At 39.6% G+C, this 23309-nt stretch overlaps 1 protein-coding gene across 5 annotated transcripts in view; it reads right to left on the reverse strand.

Annotated features, from left to right (window-relative positions):
- LOC149218069 (Major facilitator superfamily protein) overlaps positions 1 to 14447 on the reverse strand; it is a 109551-nt gene extending 95104 nt beyond the window's left edge. For 2 of the 5 annotated variants that reach the window (XR_016249129.1, XM_089383793.1), the window contains exons 1-2: positions 13969 to 14446; positions 13647 to 13791 (exon numbers count right to left, since the gene is read on the reverse strand). Coding sequence is in view for 4 of the 5 variants with exons in the window: in XM_089383793.1 (XP_089239919.1) it covers positions 13647 to 13791; positions 13969 to 14194 (371 nt within the window). In the remaining variant the exon portion in view is untranslated. Of the gene's footprint in view, positions 1 to 13646; positions 13792 to 13968 lie in introns of all 5 variants that reach the window. The other 3 variants (XM_089383791.1, XM_089383792.1, XM_089383794.1) reach the window with 3 other exon arrangements.
- Positions 14448 to 23309: the final 8862 nt, after the last annotated feature.

Below are 23309 nucleotides of genomic sequence, written 5' to 3' on the forward strand. Positions count from 1 at the left end.
TCAGGATCAACAATGGAAATTAAGGTCTATAAGAAGGGGACCCTAGTGGAAAAACCTTCACCAACAAGATCAACCATGTTTTGATGAATTTAATTAATGCTTCTCGCTAGAGAACCAAAAGGAAGAACAAAGCAAGGCATGAAACAATCACCAAATCAACAAAAGGAGAAGAAGGGAAAATCCCTAGAACATCTTCCTTCCAAGTGGTAGACTCACCCCTCAAATGGATTGGTCTGTAGAAATTTGATAGAAATTGCAACTACTCAAGAAATCGAACTGAAATCAAGAGACACAAATTCTACTCTACTAATCTGCAGAATGAAAATCACAATTTAGAACAACATGCAACAAGCAAATCTACAAGTACACGGTGGTTTCTAGGGGAACCCAACTAGGAAAAACCCCTCCACTACTTTGCATTAATTCATATGAAAAGAGAAACAATTACAATGTCTTGCTTCAAATCTGAAGCACACCCTGCACTGCAATCTTGTTCTCCTGCTTCCTGACTTTCTCTGGCCAACACTTAGCCAATTCAAGCCTCAGCCAAGCCCCTATTTCCTTGTGCAATCCTAGAGGAATTAGCCCCTAAAAAATAGGAGAAATTCCCTATTTCCTTGCGCAATAGCTTGAGGAATTGATCACCTGCTTAGTGCAAAAGCACTGTACACTCAACAGTATACAATTATAAATACAAACATGCCTTTTCCTCCACCTCAACTAGGCAATTTGAATTACATGCATGACTATGTCTATTTTTAGCTGATTGACTAGTTAACTAAGAGATCAATGAGTTAACAACAGTCTTAACTACTCAATTGACCTTCAACTGACTCAACTAATGACTAGAGCTCAGTTAACTAAGTTCAACTAACAATAACTCAACTAGATTGCTAAATCTTAGCAATCTTTACATGCACAACTCTACTTCTAGCCTATAACTCGAATTTATTGAGTAAACTAGTAGACAAGGCCATGTCACACAAGTTAACTGCCTCCAAGTTGTCCTGCTGATGTGGAAATTCGATTTACTCAATTTGACTAAGGCACAAGTCAAAATTGAGCCTTTTTCTTGCTACAATTTCAACATGATCTTTAAGGCTTGTAGAAGACTTGAGCATTCCACCATTAATACTTATGCACCACATAATAACCAAGATATAGAAGCTTCAAGAATTGACTATAATCATCCACAAAGAAAGAACCCTTTACACAACCATATGCTCCAAGAAAGATATGTCCATTAAACTCCAAGGAGTGAAAGCTCAAAAAATCCAACCATGACTACAAAAAAAAAATAGAATCTCTTAATACAAAGTGATGATCACCTTCCTTTACAATAAAACAATATTATCTCATGTGAAATTCTTACATCTATGCTATGGGGGAGTGAAACACAATTTCCTCCATCCAACTAGTCTAAAATACAATCCAACCATGATTACAAAAAAGAATGGAATCTCTTTACATAAAGCGATGATCACCTTCCTTTACAATATAATAATATTATCTCATGTCAGACCAGGCAGTAACTCCTCAACACAAATTGATTTGTATATTACATTCCTTCAGGTTGGTCTTTATTATATACATGAGGGAGAGATTGTTCACTTCATCTCTTGATGACTATTCATATTACTTATTATTTATTTACATTATATTCACCCAATCCTGATGATTAGGTGTCAACATTCCCCCCCTTAATCTGAAGGGATGTTGGTGAGTCCAAGCATCATTCTGAATCGTTCAAGCTTTTCTCTTCCAAGCGCTTTGGTGAAGATGTCTGCAATTTGCTCATTAGTGGAACAATGACGGAGATGGATTGTTTTGGCCTCAACATGATGTCGAATCAGATGATATTTAGTATTGATGTGCTTCGTTCGATCATGGAACTTTGGGTTCTTGGCTAACTTTATTGCAGAGGTATTGTCAATCATGAGTGGATTTGATTGTACTTGTTTTACCTGCAAATCTTCAAGAATTTTCCTGAGCCACACAATTTCTTTTGTTACTTCCGCTGCTGCCACGTATTCTGCTTCTGTTGTGGAATCTGCTGGAACTGATTGTTTGCGTGATCTCCAGGAAACAACTCCTGATCCAAGACTCATAGCATAACCTGAAGTAGATACCCCAGTTTCTTTGTGTCCATCGAAGTCTGAATCAGAGTATCTAATCAAGCTGAAGTCGTCCACCTGTGTATACTTGATTCCAAAGTCTTAAGTTCCCTTCAAGTACCTTAGAACTCTTTTTGCAGCAGACCAATGTCCCTCAGAAGGCTTTTGCATAAACCTGGAGAGGATTCCAACAGCATACGAAATGTCTGGTCTGGTAGTAGTTAGGTAGTTGAGACTTCCTACAAGCTGTCTATACTTTGTTGCATCCTCAAATTCTTTTCCTTCAATAGATGTGAGCTTTAAGTTTTGTTCCATTGGAGTGGTAAGAGGATTACATTCTGTCATGCCAAACTTGTTCAACAAATCTCCAATGTACTTCTTTTGAGAAAGAAATATGGACTTCGGATGTTGGGTTACTTCAATACCAAGATAGTAATGAACATAGCCCAAATCAATCATTTAAAAACTTTTCCCCAATTCCTTCTTTATGGATGCAATGTAGCTTTCATTGTTCCCTGTCATCAAAAGATCATCTACATATACCACAAGATATACAACCGTTTTGCCAACTTTCTTGACAAATAAAGTTGCATCATCAAGATCATAATGTTTGAAATTGAGTTTCAGAAGATGCTCAGTTAGTTTTTCATACCAGGCTCGCGGTGTTGTGCAAAACCTTTTGCCACAAGCCTAGATTTGTGCTTGTCAAGTGAGCCATCAGCTTTATACTTGTTCTTGGAGACCCACTTGCAGCCAATTGGTTTGGTTCCTAATGGAGGATCAACCAGCTTCCAAGTGCCATTCTTTATGAGGGCATCATACTCCTTTTGCATTGCTTCTTTCCATTCATCATGAGAAGCAGCTTCTTTGAAGGAAGTTGGTTCAAAATCTGTAGACGAGTTCAATTCACAATCATAAGAAACATCCATATCAACAGGTGAATTAGAGTCATCTACATCACCTCCATTTTGCCGGTTTGAATTTCTAGTTCTTGTCTTTCCAACCTCATCAGGATGAACACTTTCAAGTGTCTTTGTCAGCCACTTTGGAGGACCTTTTTCAGATGGTCCGAGTTGCTCCGCTGATTGAGTTGGGATTGAATCAAGATTGAGTCTCCCAATTCTGTCAATCACATCACTTAAAGCATCATCCGTTGTTCGAGTTTCATGCAGGGGAGAGTGTTCTTCAGAAGAAGATTCCACATGTGATCTAGTATAGGAAAACCCCCTTCAAGATGTGGAATCTGATTATCAATTCTTGAAATGATTTTGCTTTTGCGAATCTATCCAAGCGATCAAGTTGCCGCTCAACAACATTGTCAGTTTTGGATGATTCAAGAAAAATTACATCTCTAGATACAACAAACTTTTTATTTACTTCATCATAGAGACTGTATGCTTTGGAGGTGTTTGAATACCCTAGGAAGATACATTTACGACTTCTAGCACCAAGTTTGTTTCTATGTACCTTTGGTATCAAGGCATAACAGGTGGAACCAAAGACCCTGAGATGCTTTACCGAAGGAACATGTCCATACCACATTTCATATAGAGTCTTGTTTCTAATAGCATTAAATGGACATCTATTCTTTATATATGCAGCACATAGAACAGCATCAGCCCAAACATTATCTTTACATTTTTGAAGAAGAGCATGGATCGTACCATATTTAAGATTGTCTTATTCATTCTTTCAGCTACACCATTCTGTTGGGGATTATAAGGCACAGTTGTTTGATGTTTGATCCCATGTTGGCGAAGATAGTTTTCAAACTCATTTGATGTGTATTCTTTTCCATTATCAATGCGAATAGACCCAATATGAGATTGTGCATCATTTTCAATCCATTTATGAAAGTTCTTGAATGTTTGAAAAGCATCAGATTTGTTCTTCAATAAATAAATCCAACACATTCTGGTGTAGTCATCAATAAATGTCATCATATATTTATTTCCATTTGCAGAAGGAACAGGCATTGGACCACATAAATCTGAATGAATGAGTTCAAGTTTTCTATGTGCTCTTGAATGTGAATGATGAAAAGACTGTTTGCTATGCTTTCCTAGAAAGCAAGCATCACATTGCTTAAATTTCCTAGGAATTGTAGGTAAACCAGCAACACCATTTTTCTTCAACAAGCGGAGGCTGTCATAGTTCAAATGTCCAAGTCTAGCATGCCATAATAAACTTGATGGAAGTGTACCTTCTTCATGATGAGAATTGTATGAGAAATGTTGTGCACGAGCAGAGGTACCTTGCAGCTTGAGAAGCATTTCTTCTTCTATTCCCCTCATGACAAGTGAGTGGTCAGATGCTTTTCTCACCTCAAGCTTGCCATCAAACATATGAATGGAGTGACCTTGCTGGCGGATGTGGACCAAGGACAGCAAGTTTCTCTTCAGCTATGGGAGATAGAGAACATGATGCAGAAGAAAGTCTGGAAGACCAGGCAATTGAAGCCTGATTGTGCCAAGCCCTGATGGCTTGATTTTTTATTGGTCTGCAAAGTATACTGCTCCATCAACATTGTCAGTAAATTCTTCAAAAAAATCTTTTTTATGAGTCATGTGGCAAGTTGCTCCTAAATCAAGCAACCAATCATTTTTCCAAGAAGCAAGTGAAGCATTAAATAAATCTTCATTTACTCCAATATTACATTGTGCCACAACATAGTGAGCGGATTCAGGTGCTTTACCTTTGTCTGTATCATCAGTTTTACCTTTCTGTTGGTTTCTTTGCTGCTCAATTTTGTCCCATGGTAACTTGCATGTAGAGGCATCATGTGATCCATTTCTTTTGCAGCGTATGCAGTGCAAATCTGCCTTTTTCTCCTTAAGAATGTCTGCCCCCCCTGCCTCTGAAATATCTTCGTCTTCCTCTTCGACCACCTCTTCCTCTTGAAGAATCTTGAGCAAGATGCTTTTCTTTATGAGCAAGGCACATAGCCTCTTCAGAAGATTCAGGGGTTGTCTTCTTTCCAAAAGCTTTCTCTCTTTCAACAAACTTTTTCACAAGAGAGTCAAAGGTGATATCTTTGAGATTTCCATTTTCTTGCAATGACACAAGATAATTGGCGTAAGTAGGATAAAGTGCCTTGAGAAAAGCGATAAGAGGAATATCCAATTCAACCTTAGTGGATTTAATATCATGCATTATAGACTTTACTTCAGATGCAAGAGCAAGAGGATCATTATTTTGCAGTTCAAGAGTGAAGAGTTTAATCATGAGTTGAACAATTTCAAGTGCAGAATGTGAGTCATAGAGTTCTTTCAGCTTTTGTAAGGCTTCAGAAGCAGTTGAAAATGGCGAAATATGGCAACTCACCTCTTCGTTTACAGATGTTGCGATTAATACATAAGCTTTGTTGTTCTTGTTTTCCCAAATGACGAGCTCTTTGTCTGAGGTACGTTGTTCTCGCTCTTTGTCTTCGTCTCCAACACACACTCCTTTCCACAACTCACTGAAAATAAGGGTGTGTTTTATCATCCGAGACCACTCAAGATAGTTCTCCTTGCCAGTGAGAACTATTCCCACAATGGATATGATTGAATGCATTGTAAAATCTTGTACTGTAAAAAAAATATACTTCTGCTGGCAAGAATGTGCTTCAAAATAATATAGCCTTATTCTTCCTTCTTGATTAGGTAAGAATTTTATTTGATATACAAAGAGTAAAACTGTATTCTATATAGAATGTCAACTGCTCAAACGCCTATCATAACTTGAATTCTGATGTAATTGGAATTTGTCAAAAAAATGGACGGATGCTTTTCTCAAAAATGAATGGTATCAAAGTGTTCACTTTTCACCGCACGCAGGTGTGCTGATCATACTTTATAATCACGCTCTTAAATAAATCTTCATGAAATAAATCTTCAAAAAATAAATCTCTATTAAATAAATCTCTTCACCACACGCATATATGAGAAATTTGGTAATACGGATTTGTCCAAGAACAAACCCAAGCCTCCGACGATGTCCAGGATACCAGCAACAATGCTCTCAATGCCGCAACCACACCATGCTCTCAATGCAGCAACCACACCATGCTCTCAACGCAGCAGCCACACCATTCACGCAGTAATTCAGTAATGCTCTCAACGCAGCAGCGTGGAATGAGCATACCTCCAGCAGCGTGGAATGAGCAAAGGTTCAACACTCCATCATGACACACGGCAGAGATGGCCTTCAGTCCGCTCAGAACAATTATGCAGCAATACAATTATGCAGTGGGCGCAGAACAATTATGCAGCAATACAATTATGCAGTGGTTATAAAAAATACCACATGGACAGTATGGCAGAGAGCCCAGGGAGCGCAGAGAATAGAGGGACAGAATATGGCAGAAAACTGATACAAGGAGTTACAACACAAAAGCTAATTTTGGGAGTTGGCTCTGATACCATGTCAGACCAGGCAGTAACTCCTCAACACAAATTGATTTGTATATTACATTCCTTCAGGTTGGTCTTTATTATATACATGAGGGAGAGACTGTTCACTTCATCTCCACTATTCATATTACTTATTATTTATTTACATTATATTCACCCAATTCTGATGATTAGGTGTCAACATTTCATGTGAGATACTTAGATCTAGGGAGTAAAACACAATTTCCTCCAACCAACTAGGCTAAAATATAACAAAAATAAAGTAGTTAATGTTAAATTTCCATGAAACTCTGCAACTACTTAGATGAATAACTGAAAACTAAAACTAGTTAACTTTCACTAAGATACAAAGCCTCTTAACAACTTATAAGCTATGAAACCGGATTCGTCCAAACCCCTGGACGAATCCCGAATCGGACGAATCGGACACGATTCTGTCCTGACACGTGTCATGTTGCAAGGACTCGTCGTGTCATATTCTGGTACGTCGTGTCCTGGGCGTGTTCAAAAAATGAATAACGTGTCACGAATTTTGGAATCGAGTCCTGGTTTCGGATTCGTTTTTCGGGCTGCTGCTAGGTTTAAATGCGCTGTTGTCTCTGAGATAGTAACGAATCTGTGGACTGGTTACCTTTATAGTACTGAAATGTATGACTGTGCAGTGTGATGCAATCCAAACTGTCATATCCTTTGCTGCCACTGTAATACGAACTGTAGAGGGATCCAAATTCCCTACTTATCCAAACTCTGTCTTGAGTTCTGTTCTCTCATCCAAATCACAGAGATACCCGGCTTCTGTTCACTGTTCTTTATCACGGAAACTTCAGAGGAGTCTGAACTATAACTGTGATAATGCAAGGTGTCTTCACACCTATTTATAGTGGTTGGTCCCATGTATTAAGCCGACATGAGCTTTCGAATAGATGTATGTCCAAATAAGCTGAGCCAAAATGAGTTTCTTATGCATATTGAGGCCGGCATCAAAAGGTGGATTTAAGTATATATTCACGTGCAATGTCACTGTGCGATCCTTAGAGTGAATCACTGTAATGGTCCTCAGAGCTAGGCACTGTAATGATGTCACATAGTCAATTTTTTTGTTACAGCCGTGACTTGATACTAATCAAAGGGTATGTAATTCACATGCGTTTTTTAGGCAGTGTAAGTATCACTGTGGGTACCTGGCACATATCTGAGACCTATGCGTTGAACTGTAGTCTGTCAAGAAATGTGATTCAATGATGTACCTGTCCGTGGATCAGCACATTCAAGACTTTGAAGACCTAGTGTGAAGCCTACAAATTATGTGAATTCAACGAATAAGTAACTTCTGCACACAATCTCAATTCTGCACCAGACTTATATTCACTACAAGTTCTGCTCTTGACTACAAAAATACTCTATGTTTGAAATCAATAAATTTGTATCATTAATTAAAATTTGTGTAAGAAATATGCTAATAACTAATTTTTAATATATATATATATATATATATATATATATATATATATATATATATATATATTTTTAATAAAATAATATATAACGTGTCCTAACGTGTCATGTTCCGGGGGTCAGCGTGTCCCGAATCCGACACCACGAATCCCGAATCCTACGTGTCCCGAATCCCCGTGTCAGGTGACTTAGCTTATAAGCAGTTGTATAAAAACACAAAGATAAAAACACATCACACAAATTAACATGCTTATTTTCCTCAGGAAACCCAACAGGGAAAACCTGCTTGCTTGATAAGGCTATTTTATTGATTGTTCTTGGAGCAATTGAACCTATTACAAAGCAATCTATCTCTTGAGTAAACGTTTTGCTTCTCACACAAATCTCGGCTGATATAAATTGATCTTGGCTTGCCTTAATCACTACATGATCTCGGTTCCTGCACACAATTTTTCTTTTGTTGCCTCCTTGACTTGCTTTGCAAACCTTATTGTCTTGCTTCAATTCTACTCCTCCTTCCTTGCGCACTTGAGCCCCTTATTCCTTGCATTGATCTCCTATTTCCTAACACACTTGTGGTCCTATTTCTTAGTGCACTTCAACTCCTATTTTTAGGACTCCAGCTCCTCTTTCCTACACACAACCAGCTCGTAAATCCTCGCGCACTTGTGCCTCTATTTCTTAGGACACAATTCATGCACTCCACGGTCAAGGCTCTCTCACAAACTCATGACCTCAGTTTTATCACAATCCTTTATGCACAAAAAGAATTGAATAACATGTGCCTTTCGTCCTTCCTTTATAGATTTTGTCCACGCTATAATAGGCAAGTTACAAATTTGGAAGTTGAGTTGTGACTGACTAGTTAACTAAGTCGAACTGGTTCTCTTCTCCAATCATCACTTGGAGTTATAACTCGTCCTCCTTCAATCGAAGACTGAAGTTCCCAACTCGTTCTCCTTCAATCAAAGACTAAAGTTCCCAACTTGTCCTTTTCTAAATTCAAACTGCCATCTATCCTATAGTTAACTGAAGAAGACTCCTCTTTAATTGGAGCTCCAACTCTATACATGAACTCGTGATGATTATTCCCATAAACTGGAAATTAACTCACCACAATTGAAGTCTATCTCTTGAGGACAATTCGAGGTCTTTTTGGCCAAGGCACGCACCAGAGAAGACCTTCTCTTGCTACACTTTTCAACACTCAAGACACATATACAATGATTAAGTGAAATAATCCCCAAAGACTCCAAACGATCTCCACAAATGATGAAAGTAGGACTCCAAAGTCTGCTCCAAGGTGGATGTGCAAGTCTCCAATGTGAACAAGTCCTCCAAAGTCATAAATAAGACCCTCAGAAGAGAGTGGCCCCACAAAATCAATTCCAAAAGTCATGAGTAGTCTTTGTACCAATCCTCATCAAATGTGCAATGCAAGGTTCATAAGACCCCTCAAGTGTGGACTCATAAATCTCCAAGGTGAAAAAGGCTCAACAAATAATGAATATAGCACTCAAGAGTGGACAGCTCCTCAAAAACAACTCTAAGAAGTCATATATGTTGTCCAAGGTGGAATAATTCCCCTCAAATCATACCAACATCTTCCCCATGTCAAGGGAGACCCAAACAAGTCCACATGTGTCAAACAAAACCTCATATGCATTCTTTCAAAATGGATGTCCCCTCAAATTGGGTGACCAATGCCTTAAAATGTGCAAACCATGCAAGAAATCCAAAAAGTAGAACATCACATGGCATAAGAAACTATGGTACATGAAGACTAGTTTAACATAGTTTTGATAAAACAGAACCTCACAGGCAATCTCTCAATGTGGATGTCCCCTCAAATTGGGTGACCAATGCCTTAAAATGTGCAAACCATGCAAGAAATCCAAAATGTAGAACATCACATGGCATGAGAAACTATGGTACATGAAGAATAGTTTTGATCAATGCCTTGGGCACTGTGAGTTGCCTCAAGATGCATGATAATGCCTTCAAAACTATGAACTACATACTACCTTGGGAACTATGAAGATGCTCTAGAACTTGAATGGAACAAATATCATGCTCAAACCGTAGAGTGCTCCAAATTCCATTATGTATCATCCTAAGATCAATCAACCTATCATCAAAGTATCATAAATGTCCATGAAACAAAACAAGTACCCCAACTATTTGAGGCTCTTAGTGATGAAAATCACTAGAATAGTGAAGAATGGCATGAGAAACTTTGGTACATGAAGAAGAGCTTAACATAGTTTTGACCAATGCCTTGGGCACTGTGAGTTGCCTTGAGATGCATGATAATGCCTCGGGAACTATGAAGATGCTCTAGAACCTAAATGGAGTCAATTTCATGCTCAAACCCTACAGTCGTCTAAAAACCATTATGTATCATCCCAAGATCAATCATCCGGTCATCAAAGTAACATCAATGTCCATGAAACCAAACAAGTAATCCAACTATTCGAGGCTCTTAATGATGAAAATCACTAGGGTAGTGAAGAAATTCACTAGGGGCACACTTGTGCTGAAACAAGGGGTAACAAGTCCCTCAATAACGTCATGGAAGAGGGTGTAAGGGTCAACATCTTCCTCAAATCAAACAAATGAATCCATGGTACAAGGCCTCAATATGTCAAGCACTCAACCATATCCATGAAAAGGACAACAACTCCTTTCAATCCAAAAATATGCCTCAAAATGTGTGCTAAAAAATCCTCCAAGGTGGCACATGTGGACTAGTAATGCATGAGGAGATGTGTAAGGTGAATAAGACATGAATCATGTGTCAAGTCACCAAGAGTCCAACTAATTCATTAAGAAGAAGGACAACCTCGTCGAAAAAATGTACAACATGATGACGAGTGTGCATATTCCTCCAATAAGGACCAAGGAAGGGGAGCACTCTACATAGAATCATGCTCCATAACACAAGCAACCCACTCATGTGTAAAAAATCATCCATAATAACTAGGTTGTTGGAGAAAAAGAGGCTTAAACCATGCTCACACCCATCCATCCAAGTAACAAACCTAATGTAAAAAAGTGAGTGTATGCCAATTGCTCTGTGCAATGATGGAGCCAACCAAATGATCAATTGCTCTATGCAATGATTGAGCCAACCAAATGATCAAGGCAATAAGCCCACTTACCCCAAAGTGCTTGGGTCTTCCACAAAAGAATTCATATATCCAATCATCTTATGAAATGCAGAGACTAGAACATCACATGATCAAGTGCAATGTTACCTCTAGATGATAGGCAAGCATACCAAACAAAACAACATCAAAAAATCCAATACATTATCATCCATGTCATCAACAATCCAAGTAAACAAGTGAAAACCAGCAAACCCAAGTCCATCCAAACCTCCGTCGACATGTAGAATTTGTCTTTGTGATGAAAATCACAGGGGTAGTGACAGAATTCACTAATGTAGACCTCATGCAAAATGAGGGGTGACACGACCAATTCTAATGCAATATTTAACAATATTTTTGAACTACAATCAACGTATAAAAGGGTTAAATGGTAGGTGCACAGTCAAGAGGAAGGTGGAGAGTCATATCTTGTAACTCCTTGACCCCTCCCGTCTTATACCTATTTAGAACATTTTGTAAAATCTTCTTTTTGGCATTGTAAGCTTTCTTCATATGTTAATAAAGAGCCACAGTGAACCAATTTTTCGATACCCTTACAAATCTGGGCTTGGTTTTGGACTATTCCTGCTCTCACAGCTCTCGTGGTGCTTGTGGGTTTAAACTTTGTACCACGTTGACTAATCAGTCGCTGCTTGATTTATTACTCACTTATCTTTTGTCGGCTAACATCTTATTATAAAGCTCGTAACCTTAAAGTATTTTGTAGATTATTCTTGAGTGCTTATTGGCTTTGGTTAATTGCATTTAGCAGTGGACTGTGGACTATTCTCACTAGGGCTAAGTGCTTAAGCAGTTTCATTTCCTTTTGTTGAATTTATGACAGAGTAGTGTTCCCAACAATCAAGTCCTTTTGGCTTCAAGAGAATACATAGAAATGCATTAATCCTGAGGTCAATTAATCCAACAGTTTTTACTTTCTTTTAATTAACTTGTAATTACAACGATAAGCATATTTATTTGGAATAAGGCTTCCAAAATTTTAATTTAATTATCACTAATTATTAGGTGGATGATAAGGATTTAACCTCCATGGAATATGCTAGAATATTTTTAATCATAGTCATAAATCAAATGTTGAAAATTATTTCACAAGTAGTTATACATTTTTAAATTTTTTTTGCACTTTTAATCAAATTGAAAGAAAGAAAGAAAGAAATTATTTTAACGTCCACGAGGCTAAAGATAGCCTATGGGACAGATTGTTTCTTCATCTGCTTGATGTATTTGGCCATTTTTCTGTGAAGCTTCACAATAAATGCTCCCAGCTTCTCGACAAACCCCTCGCTAAATAGATTATCCCAAGAGCTCGTTGCCAGCATATCTGCATAACTTTCCCTGCTGTCTTTGAAGGCCTCACATTCTAAAATGAAATGTTTTTCTGTTTCCACTTTTCCGGAAGAACAAAAAATGCATACCCTTTCCTCCCACACTTCCTTTGGCCTTTTCCAGCGCCCTGTTTCACAACGGAGTTGATGAGAATTAGTCCTTAACTAAGCAATAAGAATTTTGGCTCTCCAAGAGATATTGGCCTCTATGTATGCTTTTGGTTGATGATTATGAGTGGGATTAAACACTTCAATATAGTAATTTTTCTTTCTTCCTAGCTCCTTATCTCAAGTATGTTTGTGGAACTTTTCCATAACAAAAGCTTTTATCTCTTTGCTATTTATGGGACATGCGTTCAAGCAAATACCCCATTTCCTAAACCATTTTTTATTTTGCTGCATCCAAGTTTTTTTGCTCTTGCACAATCTATCATTAAAGACAACCTTAGGCCATCTACCATCTTCCATTTGCTCAATTTTTTTTAAATACCTTATGACTCACACCATAGCAATTGCTTTAATAGGAGCAGTCCCTGTTTCACTTAACAAGATATCATAAGGAACTGCACTTTTCATCTTAAATTTGTTTGTAATCAAACGCTTCTGAATGTTCTCAATTTGTCTCCACTGCATGTCGGAGGTACTGCTAGCCCACAGTTCACAACCATAGAGAATCACCGAAATCACTAGAAGCCCAAAAAGAGTTTGAGTGGTCTTCCAGTGCCATAACTCTGCCTATATACACCTATTTTAAAAAGCATAGAATGCTTTCCAACCCCCCAAAGTTTTTTCTTTCTACAACCATTCCAGCTTAGATTTTTGTTGAAGTCAATCCCAAGGTATTTGTAATCCGCAATTTCTTCCAGAATGTTGCCTTCAAAGTAGAACTGACGCTGGTTATGTTTTCTTTTCTTAGAGAAGACCACTACTTTCGCTTTGCTGATATTGACTTAGCTCATATTTTTAAACGTAAATATATTTAGCTCATATATTAATTTTATTATAACAATAGTAATTTTAAATATAGTTCTAATTTAGTTATTTTTTTATTTTTATATTTAAATCTGGGATATGTGAAACCTATCATGAGCTATGTGTTTTGATGGTTATCAGCATTTAACAGCAATTAAATTTATATGGCTGCTAATGTGACCTATAATAGCCTGGTATAAAAAAATGCAAACTTACATGAAATCAGAAAGGCACCCGAGAAATGTCCCGAAAAAGAGAGAAGCCAGATATCCAGACGCAAACAGTAACGCCATGTCCTCCCTTGCAAACCCATATCGCCGATAAAGATATTCACCGTAAACTGCTTGAAGCCCTTCCGCCACTGATAAACACGCCGAAAATAAAAATGGCCAATAAATATGGGGACTATTTTCTGCTAGCTGAAATTTACCCTAAAGAATTTCACCTAATGCACATATATGCAAAATTCCTTTAAACACTATTGTGAACATAATTCTTTTCTTCGAGTCTGTGAAAATGAAAGGTAATGGAAGCTTACCAGAAGCCAATAAGTATACTGACAAAAAGCTGCGCTGGAAAGCAAGAAATGGCGAAGGAAGGTTCATAAACGAATTGACGGACGACTCTAAATTTGGCGAGATCATTCTGCTACGTTTGTAAATGAAATGAAATCGGCCGCAAATGGCAGCTCCGCAAGAACATACTAGAAACGCGTAAAACCACTGGGGAGGTTGCCAGATCTCGCTGTCGATAACCATTACCATTTTGGTCTCCAAACTCGTCAGTCATAGAACCTGGCAGCTGCTGGTGGAAATCGATCCGTGCCTTCGATACCATTAACTAATACTATCCTGCACGCTTTGGAAGATAACGAAAGACCTCCGATACGATTCCCTCGCTTCCTCTGTCCCATACAAAATCCTCTCACTGGTTTCAAATCAAAAAGTATTGAGACAAATACTCTCAAGTTCTATTAACCACCGACAACGCGCGATTCCATCGCGAGCGAAATGCACTTTATTTCGATTTACTTTTTCATATGGTTCGTTGGATTTCCACAAGATTTTGTTACCTCCTTCCTAATGAGATTCCCGTCCTCATGTGAATTAATAATTAAATTTTCTCGAGATTTGAAGCGCTGATTTTGCCATAAGAAAACAAACATTTTTTATTATTAAATTTATTTAAATCATAATATCAAAAATGTATATTAAATAATGCTGCTTTAATTAAATATATAAAAATATGTATTAAATAAATTATTGTTATAGTCAAAATAATAAAAACACTGATATATTTAATTTAGAAATTTAAAATATTAAAGTAAAAGAATAATTATTTTTTTTTTCTAATGAAAAAAGAAAGAAGTAAACACATTATCAAATAAAATTTATCTTTTTCGATATTGAGTGAGTCTTTTTAGATCCAATGCATGTGCTATGGATACAACAGTTTTTCCCAATCCATGTGCTACATTGCACGGCCTCCTTTGCATGTAGGACATGTCACCATGATATATCTCGTTAGTACGAGACTAAATGAAGTTCCAACAAGTACATAGGGAGGTTGTCTCATTGGTGGCTCAAGACTTTGCAAACATGATGGTCTAAGGTAGCGCCATTAATTCTCCGTGAATGGATTGTGTGTGGTCCCCTTCTACCGCAAGTTAATGGCGTATCTAAGTTGCTTCCATAATGGTTTCATGTTTATTGTTTCTCTTTGAGCTTTGGGTAATTGCCAACTATGTTTTTTTGTACATTCTCTATTTCTAGTTATTCTTATGGTTTCCATCAGCAATGGATCCACGCTTGAGATGTCATGGAAAGGCTCCAATGCACGAGACCAAGGTAGAGTTCGCAACTAGAAATGTAGCCAAAGTCTTCTATTGCTCTTATTTGATCGTCAGTATGCAATACCTTCACATTATGAGTGAAGAGTTTAAGTGGGAATGTTAGGGTCCCACCCTAACCCCCTTATTTATGTAATGGGATCACGTCATAGTCAAGAGTCAATAAAGCCCATATTAATAATTGTAAGTGGTTAATCCGTAATTAATGACGGAACCACAGTTAGTTGCAAAAAGGGTCGTAGTATTAGATAGATGGTATTAATAAAACCCACGGTATTGGCCCGTGGTATTGCATGTATGAGTCATATATAAAGGATAGAGACTCCCTGCGAGGAGCATCGTGTCTTATTTTGTAGTCGAGCTCTGCTCTATTGGAGGTTGCCCCCTCGAAGAGGCAAGTGAACATTACTCTTTGAATAATAAAATCATTGCTATTCTGTGTTCTGGGTATCTTTTCTTCGCATATTCTGTATTTGGGTATCATTTTGCAGGTTAAGAGCATAACAAGTGGTATCAGAGCACTTTCCAGGGCCGGTGGGATCTCCATTTCTTAGCAAAAAAAATTTTGGCTAGAGACGTGTTCCGGCGTCTTTAAACCATGGGATCTGTCGTTGAGCGCATAAACCTGCGGATTTGGGGAGGCATGCACGCAGGAAATACAAGAGGTGGTCACGTCTGTTGGACTCCCTTGTAACCCATGTGGGTACCCCTTCGAGTAGTAGCGCATTAGACAGAACCGCACACGGATTGTCTTCCACGTACCCTCTGGGTATATCGGAAGCCCCCTAAGCTCCCTTGAAACCTCGCCATAGATAAACAGTCAGCCGTCTTGCGACTATAGTACACCGAGAACAGCACTTGGGGAGATTACTCGCCCATACGATAGGGTAGTCGGGTTGTACGGCTAAGGGTACGGTCGATCCTCCTTAGTTAGAGCCCTGAAACATTGGGCCGAGTACTACTGCCAGACCCTTATGTATATTGCGATCTATAGCACCTGACACTCCTCAAGACCTTAGTTCCCTTTTCTATCGGGGGATCACACAGCATCTCTTCCAGATCCGCCTGTGCAAAGGGGTGCAGCAGCAGCAGACATCAGTCCCGCAGTCTCGAGTTCGCAGATCAGCCATTCCGATCTATTAGATCCATCAGATCCGCAGAAGCAGTCTGTTCCGCCATCAGATCCGCCATTCATATCCCCCAGATCAGAGTCGTTGTGAAGGGTTCCTATACCGGGGTATAATTTTCGCAGGACTTTTGGCCGCATTGACATTTTGAGGATTTGGCCACTGCAGTATTGATAAGGAAGGAGTAAAACTCCGTTAGGAGTTTTCAAAAAAAAAAAAGTAGTCTGGGATCTTTCGGGGTGCTTATTGGTGATCTAGCCCATCAGAATCAGGACGACGAGTTGAGCACGGTGGTACCATTCACTTCTTAGTGAAATTTTTTTAGGCGGTCCCAATTTTCAAAAAACCCGGTTGGTGTATGGTAGAAACTAGAGCTCAAGCGATGGCCAATGAAAGGATGGACAAATTTGAAGAATCAATGCACAACCTCCACCTTCAGCTTACCGGACTATGTAACATGGTCGAGAAAATAGTCCCGAAGGGCAAGGAGCAAGCCCACGAGGAGGAGTATAATGGCACTGAACACAATGAGGGTGAGTCTAGCCACTCTCCTCACGTCTGGCACACCCACCCACCACCCAGTCAGCAACCTCCCAAGTTGGATATGCATAAATTTGACGGCTCTCACCAGTCAGCATGGATAGCACAAATGGAGCAGTATTTCAAACTGAATCGCATCTTCGATGATGAGACTTAGCTTATGTTGGGGAGCATGTACTTGGACAATGAAAGGTGGCAATGGTGGGAATGGCATCAACATTGCACTGGACCTTTTAAGACTTGGACCAAATTCACCAAAGCTCTTCAAGACCGCTTTGACTAGGAATCATCTTTTTTGGGTTGTCTTACTAAGCTCCGACAAACTGGTACAGTGGATGAATATATTACAGCTTTTGAAGCCTTAGCCTTCCGCACTTGGGGTCTCTCAGATGTGTTCTACACGGAATGTTTTATCAGCGGTCTTAAAGAAGCTATCAAAGCCCAAGTCCTACTGTACCACCCTCCCACATGGACGGAGGCTTGCAAGGTCGCTCGTAACGTGGAACGTGCATTAGCAGCCCAATACAGTCGCCCAAATTTCTCCGCTAAAAGTCGCCCCCCACAGGCTCACAACACGACTCAATCACTTAAGGTCCAAAAGGTGTCACCTGCAGAAATGGCCGAAAGAAGAAAGCAAGGCCTATGTTACTACTGTGATGAAAAATACTCCCCAGGTCATAAATGCAAGGAGCCCAAATTTTTTCAAATTGATGCCACTGACTACAGCTCAATAGAGGAAGATCCACCACTGGAGGAACATGAGCCGCTAGAAGAAGACAACCAAAACGACAATGTCTCTGATGAACCAGTTATTTCGTTGCATGCTTTGGCAGGGATTTCTTCCCCTCAAACTCTCAAAATCAGAGGTTTTATTAAACATCACCCCGTAGTAGTCTTGATTGAGAGTGGAAGTACACATAATTTCATCCATCAAAAAGTCGCAGAAGCAGTGCATTGTTTTGTACGAGCAGTTTCTAACTTCCAAGTTCAAATTGCGGATGGAGGCACAATGAAATGTGAAGGCCGCTGTGAAAATGTCAAACTTCAAATGGGGGATTATCAGTTGAAAACTCACATGTTTGCCATACACATGGGGGGTTGCGACATTGTCCTCGGCGCTGAATGGCTCCGCACTCTTGGGCCAATCACAATGGATTTCCAGGAGTTATATATGAGCTTTAAGCAGAACAACTACACACATACCCTCCGTGGACTCCAGGCAGGAGCCCCCTTTATCATCAGCTCGCATAGGATGGAAAAATTGTTAAAAAAGGGCAATCATGGAGTTGTAGCTCAATTTAATGCCATCCAGGCAGTCGAAACCAAGCCTTTGCCAATTCATCCTGAGATGCAATAGATTTTAAATAACCATCTGCCGGTCTTTGACAAGCCTCATGAGCTTCCACCCTCGCAAGGGGAACATGATCATAGCATCACCTTGGTTCCAGGGGCCCAACCACCAAATGTGCGCCCATACAGATATCCGTTCACCCAAAAGAATGAAATAGAAAAAATCATCAAGGAACTTTTGGAAGCAGGTGTCATTCGTCCCAGCATTAGTCCTTATTCATCCCCAGTGGTCATGGTGCTCAAGAAAGATGGGGAGTGGCGGATGTGTCCCGACTTCAGGGCCCTCAATAAGTTGACAGTCAAAGATAAATTTCCCATCCCGGTGGTTGATGATTTGCTGGATGAACTCAACGGGGCTCAATTCTTCACTAAGTTGGATCTTCGCTCAGGCTACCACCAAATTCGCATGAAGGAAGTCGACATCCCCAAGACTGCTTTCCGAACTCATGAAGGCCATTATGAATTCCTGGTCATGCCATTTGGTCTTTGTAATGCCCCCTCTACTTTTCAGAGCCTCATGAACCACATTCTCAAACCATATCTCAAGAAATTTGTCCTTGTCTTCTTCGATGACATCCTCATCTATAGTTGCACTTGGGCCGCACATCTTCAGCATGTAGATCTACTCTTGCAACTGCTCCGCAAGCATAAATTAATTTTCAAGATGTCCAAGTGTTCGTTTGGCATGGCTGAAGTAGAGTATTTGGGCCACATTGTGGGGCGTGAAGGTGTCAAGGTGGACCCCAAAAAGATCCAGGCAATGCAGGAATGGCCTCAACCTAAGACCTTGAAGAGCTTGAGAGGATTTTTGGGTCTCACAGGCTATTATCGTAAATTTGTCCGCAACTATGGTCGCATAGCGAAGCCCCTCACCCAAATCCTAAAGAAAAATTCATTCTTCTGGAATGAGGAAGCACAACAGGCCTTTAAAGCTCTAAAAAATGCCATGTGTTCCACTCCAGTCTTAGCACTACCTGACTTCACCAAATCTTTTGTCATTGAATGTGATGCTTCGGGTACAGGTATTGGGGCGGTCTTAATGCAGGAAGGGCGATCGTTGGCCTTCACAAGCCAACAACTCAGTGGGAGGAATCTGGGCCAATCTACCTACGAGAAGGAAATGATGGCCATCTTACATGTAGTCGAGACCTGGCAACCTTACTTATTGGGGCGACGTTTCCAAATCCGCACAAATCATCACAGTCTTAAATATTTTTTTGAGCAACGCCTATCCTCCCCACAACAAAATAAATGGCTAGCCAAAATGTTGGGATATGATTATGAGATCATTTACAAGAAAGGGAAAGACAATAGTGTAGCAGATGCATTATCTCGCCAATTTGAGGAGGAAAGTACTCTGCTAGCAATTTCCCTCCCCATTCCATAATGGATTGAAGAGGCTCGCAGGGAATGGTTTTCACACCCCACGCTCTCCCAACTCATTTCTCAATTGCAGGTAGATCCAAATTCCACCAAGGGCTACTCGTGGCAGGATGATATTCTTGGCTACAAGGACAGAGTCGTAATATCACCAACATCCACCCTCAAAAGTCGCATTTTGACAGAATTGCACTCATCTCCCATTGCAGGACATTCGGGCTTTCAGAAGACGTATGCTCGCACCAGAAGATCATTTTTTTGGATAGGCATGAAAAAGGACATCCTTACTTTCATAGCAGAATGCGATGTCTGTCAACGCCACAAAGGGGAAACCGTCAACACACCAGGCACATTACAACCATTGCCCATTCCGGCATCAATTTGGATGGAGGTTTCTATGGATTTCATTACAGGTCTTCCAAAGTCAGGGAACAAGTCAGTCATCATGGTGGTTGTGGACCGACTGTCGAAGTATGCTCATTTCTGTGCCCTACCCCACCCATTTACACCAACTTTGGTTGCTCAATCTTTCATGGATCAGATCTTCAAATTGCATGGCATGCCCACTTTTATTGTGTCCGACCGCGACCTGATCTTCACCAGTAATTTTTGGCAGGAACTCTTCAGAATACAAGGCACTCAACTAAAACTCAGTACTTCCTATCATCCGCAAACAGATGGTCAAACCGAAGCCGTCAACAAATGTCTAGAAACCTACCTTAGGTGTTTCACTTCAGAAAAGCAACAACTTTGGGTACAGTGGCTACCTCTGGCTGAATGGTGGTATAACACCAACTATCATGCCACCACCAAAATGACTCCCTATGAAGCATTATATGGTCAACTCCCGCCTTCACCTACTTCGTATCTCAAGGGATGCTCAAAAGTACAAGCAGTGGATCAACTCCTACAACACCGCGCAACCATGCTCGCCCATCTTCGAGAGAATCTTCATCAAGCTCAGAACCGCATGAAGCAACAAGTAGACCAGCATTGCTCAGAGCGCCAATTTCAAGAAGGGGATCAGGTCTTTTTACGGCTCCAACCATATAAGCAAACATCACTCAAAGACAAGGGGTGTCAGAAACTCTCTCCCAAATTCTACGGACCATATCAAGTACTTCAGCGCATTGGAGAAGTGGCCTACAAGTTGGCCTTGCCACCTACTGCAAAAATCCATCCAGTTTTCCATGTCTCATGCCTCAAGAAAGTGATTGGGAACAATTGCAAAATTCAGACCAGTCTACTTGAATTGGACGAAGAAGGGTCCATCTGGCTTCAACCCGAACAGGTCCTAGACACACGAGACAAGCAACTGCGCGGCCGCATGATTAAGGAAGTCCTCGTCAAATGGAAAGACACCTCTCCGGAAGATGCAACTTGGGAACCAGCCACTATTCTTCAGCAGTTTCCGCAGCTTCAGCCTTGAGGACAAGGCTAGTCTTAAGGGGGAGGGCATGTTAGGGTCCCACCCTAACCCCCTTATTTATGTAATGGGATCACGTCATAGTCAAGAGTCAATAAAGCCCATATTAATAATTGTAAGTGGTTAATCCGCAATTAATGACGGAACCATAGTTAGTTGCAAAAAGGGTCGTAGTATTAGATAGATGGTATTAATAAAACCCACGGTATTGGCCCGTGGTATTGCATGTATGAGTCATATATAAAGGATAGAGACTCCCTGCGAGGAGCATCGTGTCTTATTTTGTAGTCGAGCTCTGCTCTATTGGAGGTTGCCCCCTCGAAGAGGCAAGTGAACATTACTCTCTGAATAATAAAATCATTGCTATTCTGTTTTATGGGTATCTTTTCTTCGCATATTCTGTATTTGGGTATCGTTTTGCAGGTTAAGAGCAAGGCTCCAATGCACGAGACCAAGGAAGAGTTCGCAACTAGAAATGTAGCCAAAGTCTTCTATTGCTCTTATTTGATCGCCAGTATGCAATACCTTCACATTATGAGTGAAGAGTTTAAGTGGGAATGTGCTTATCACTCGAATGGGGAGGTTGACTTCATGGTTCAACATATGGTTTAGGACCATGACACTAGCAAAACCCAGGACACCAAATTTCACCTCACTTTGGAACTCTAGTGGCATGTGCAAGTGTTTATAGCTCGTGCCCTCCATACCCATGATGCAAACCTGGTGGAGCTTCGCTAATGTCTCAGCCGTTTGGAGAAGTAGCCAAATTTGTTGGTCACACTTTGTACCTATTTAGCTAAGAAACACAAGGGAGTTCTTGACTCTGATGCAACTAGTAGCTCGAAGGATAACCTTATCAAGGTCTTTGTTGCCCCAACAACATAGTGTTTCATGTTCTGTGTTTAGTCTCGAGCTCACATGGTTCTAGTTTTTTTATCTTATTAGTATGATACTCTATATTAAAACCTACTCTAATTACTTTTCAAACTTAAAGTCAAGACCAATCTCATATTTTCCCATATGGAAAATTGGTCCTAGAAACTTTGTTTCAATCTATGTTTATAGTGCTTGGTTTCTCTTTGGGCAAGCAATAGGACCCTTTTTTGGCTTTTTTAGTTTCTCAGCCATACATAGCTCTTTAAGGCATCATTTTTCAGGGTTTCTCTGGCTCCTCTAATCATGCTAGAGCTTACAGTTTCTCTAATAATGTATATATGTATACTTCTAGCTCCATATTGATATAATAACTAACTCATATGTGTGTGTGTGCATGCATGTATGTATCGAAATCAAACAATATTATTTTATTTAAAATGCATAGCTAATGTAAGCAAAAATGTACATGGGTTTGGGTTAGTATTTGAGAGCTCATAATCAAACAACTCCTTAATACAACATAACACAATTTACAACAAACAACAAAATAGATTTTCTAGATTTTCCTATATGTTGCCACCTCGACAAAAACACCTAAAACTTATGGTTCTACAAAAAAATTTATATTACCGAAAGAAATGTAAAACTATTAAGTTCCTCCTAACTAACATTTGAAAGGGGGGAGTGTTGTTGTTCAATGTCCATTGGTTCCTTAAGTTAATGAACCATCTCTTCTTCTTTCAGTTCAACTTTCGCAAAGTTTGTTGGTTCATTATTATTAGAAGTCAATGAAAGAGAATCTTGACAAAGGTTTAGTGCTAAACTTCGAGCATGCTACATTCAACCTCCAATATATCTATTGACAAACATTTGTTGATCAATTGCCTTCAAACCATCATACTTTGTTTTAACTTTGAACCTGTTTTTTCCAACACTTTTATGATTGTTAGTTGTTGAACACCTCTTTCATTCACTTCTCTTTGACCCACGAAAAATTTTCTTTATCAGTCTTTCCTTATATGCAAGTAACAACCCCTCTTTTTCTACAAATCATCCTACACTTGCATTTCATGTTATATAATTTCGACTTGCATCTTTGCAGCATACAAATTACACCATTCTTATACTTAGTCATTTTCCCTCGCATATGGGTTTTCAAATGACTTTTCTTTACTCCCTATTCTGCATGACACTCTCAAATATTCTTATACTTAGCAATTTCATTCGTATGTGGATTGAGCACCATCCATAATATATTTTTACTCCCACATGAATTGCCCTCGCATGATCCCATTCTAGTCATTTAAACATACAATTTATTTTGCATGTTC

This window comes from Pinus tabuliformis, chromosome Q (genome assembly GCF_031772625.1).
Source record: "Pinus tabuliformis cultivar Carrire ecotype Pingquan chromosome Q, CPIR1, whole genome shotgun sequence".
NCBI classification, from domain to species: Eukaryota; Viridiplantae; Streptophyta; class Pinopsida; order Pinales; family Pinaceae; genus Pinus; species Pinus tabuliformis.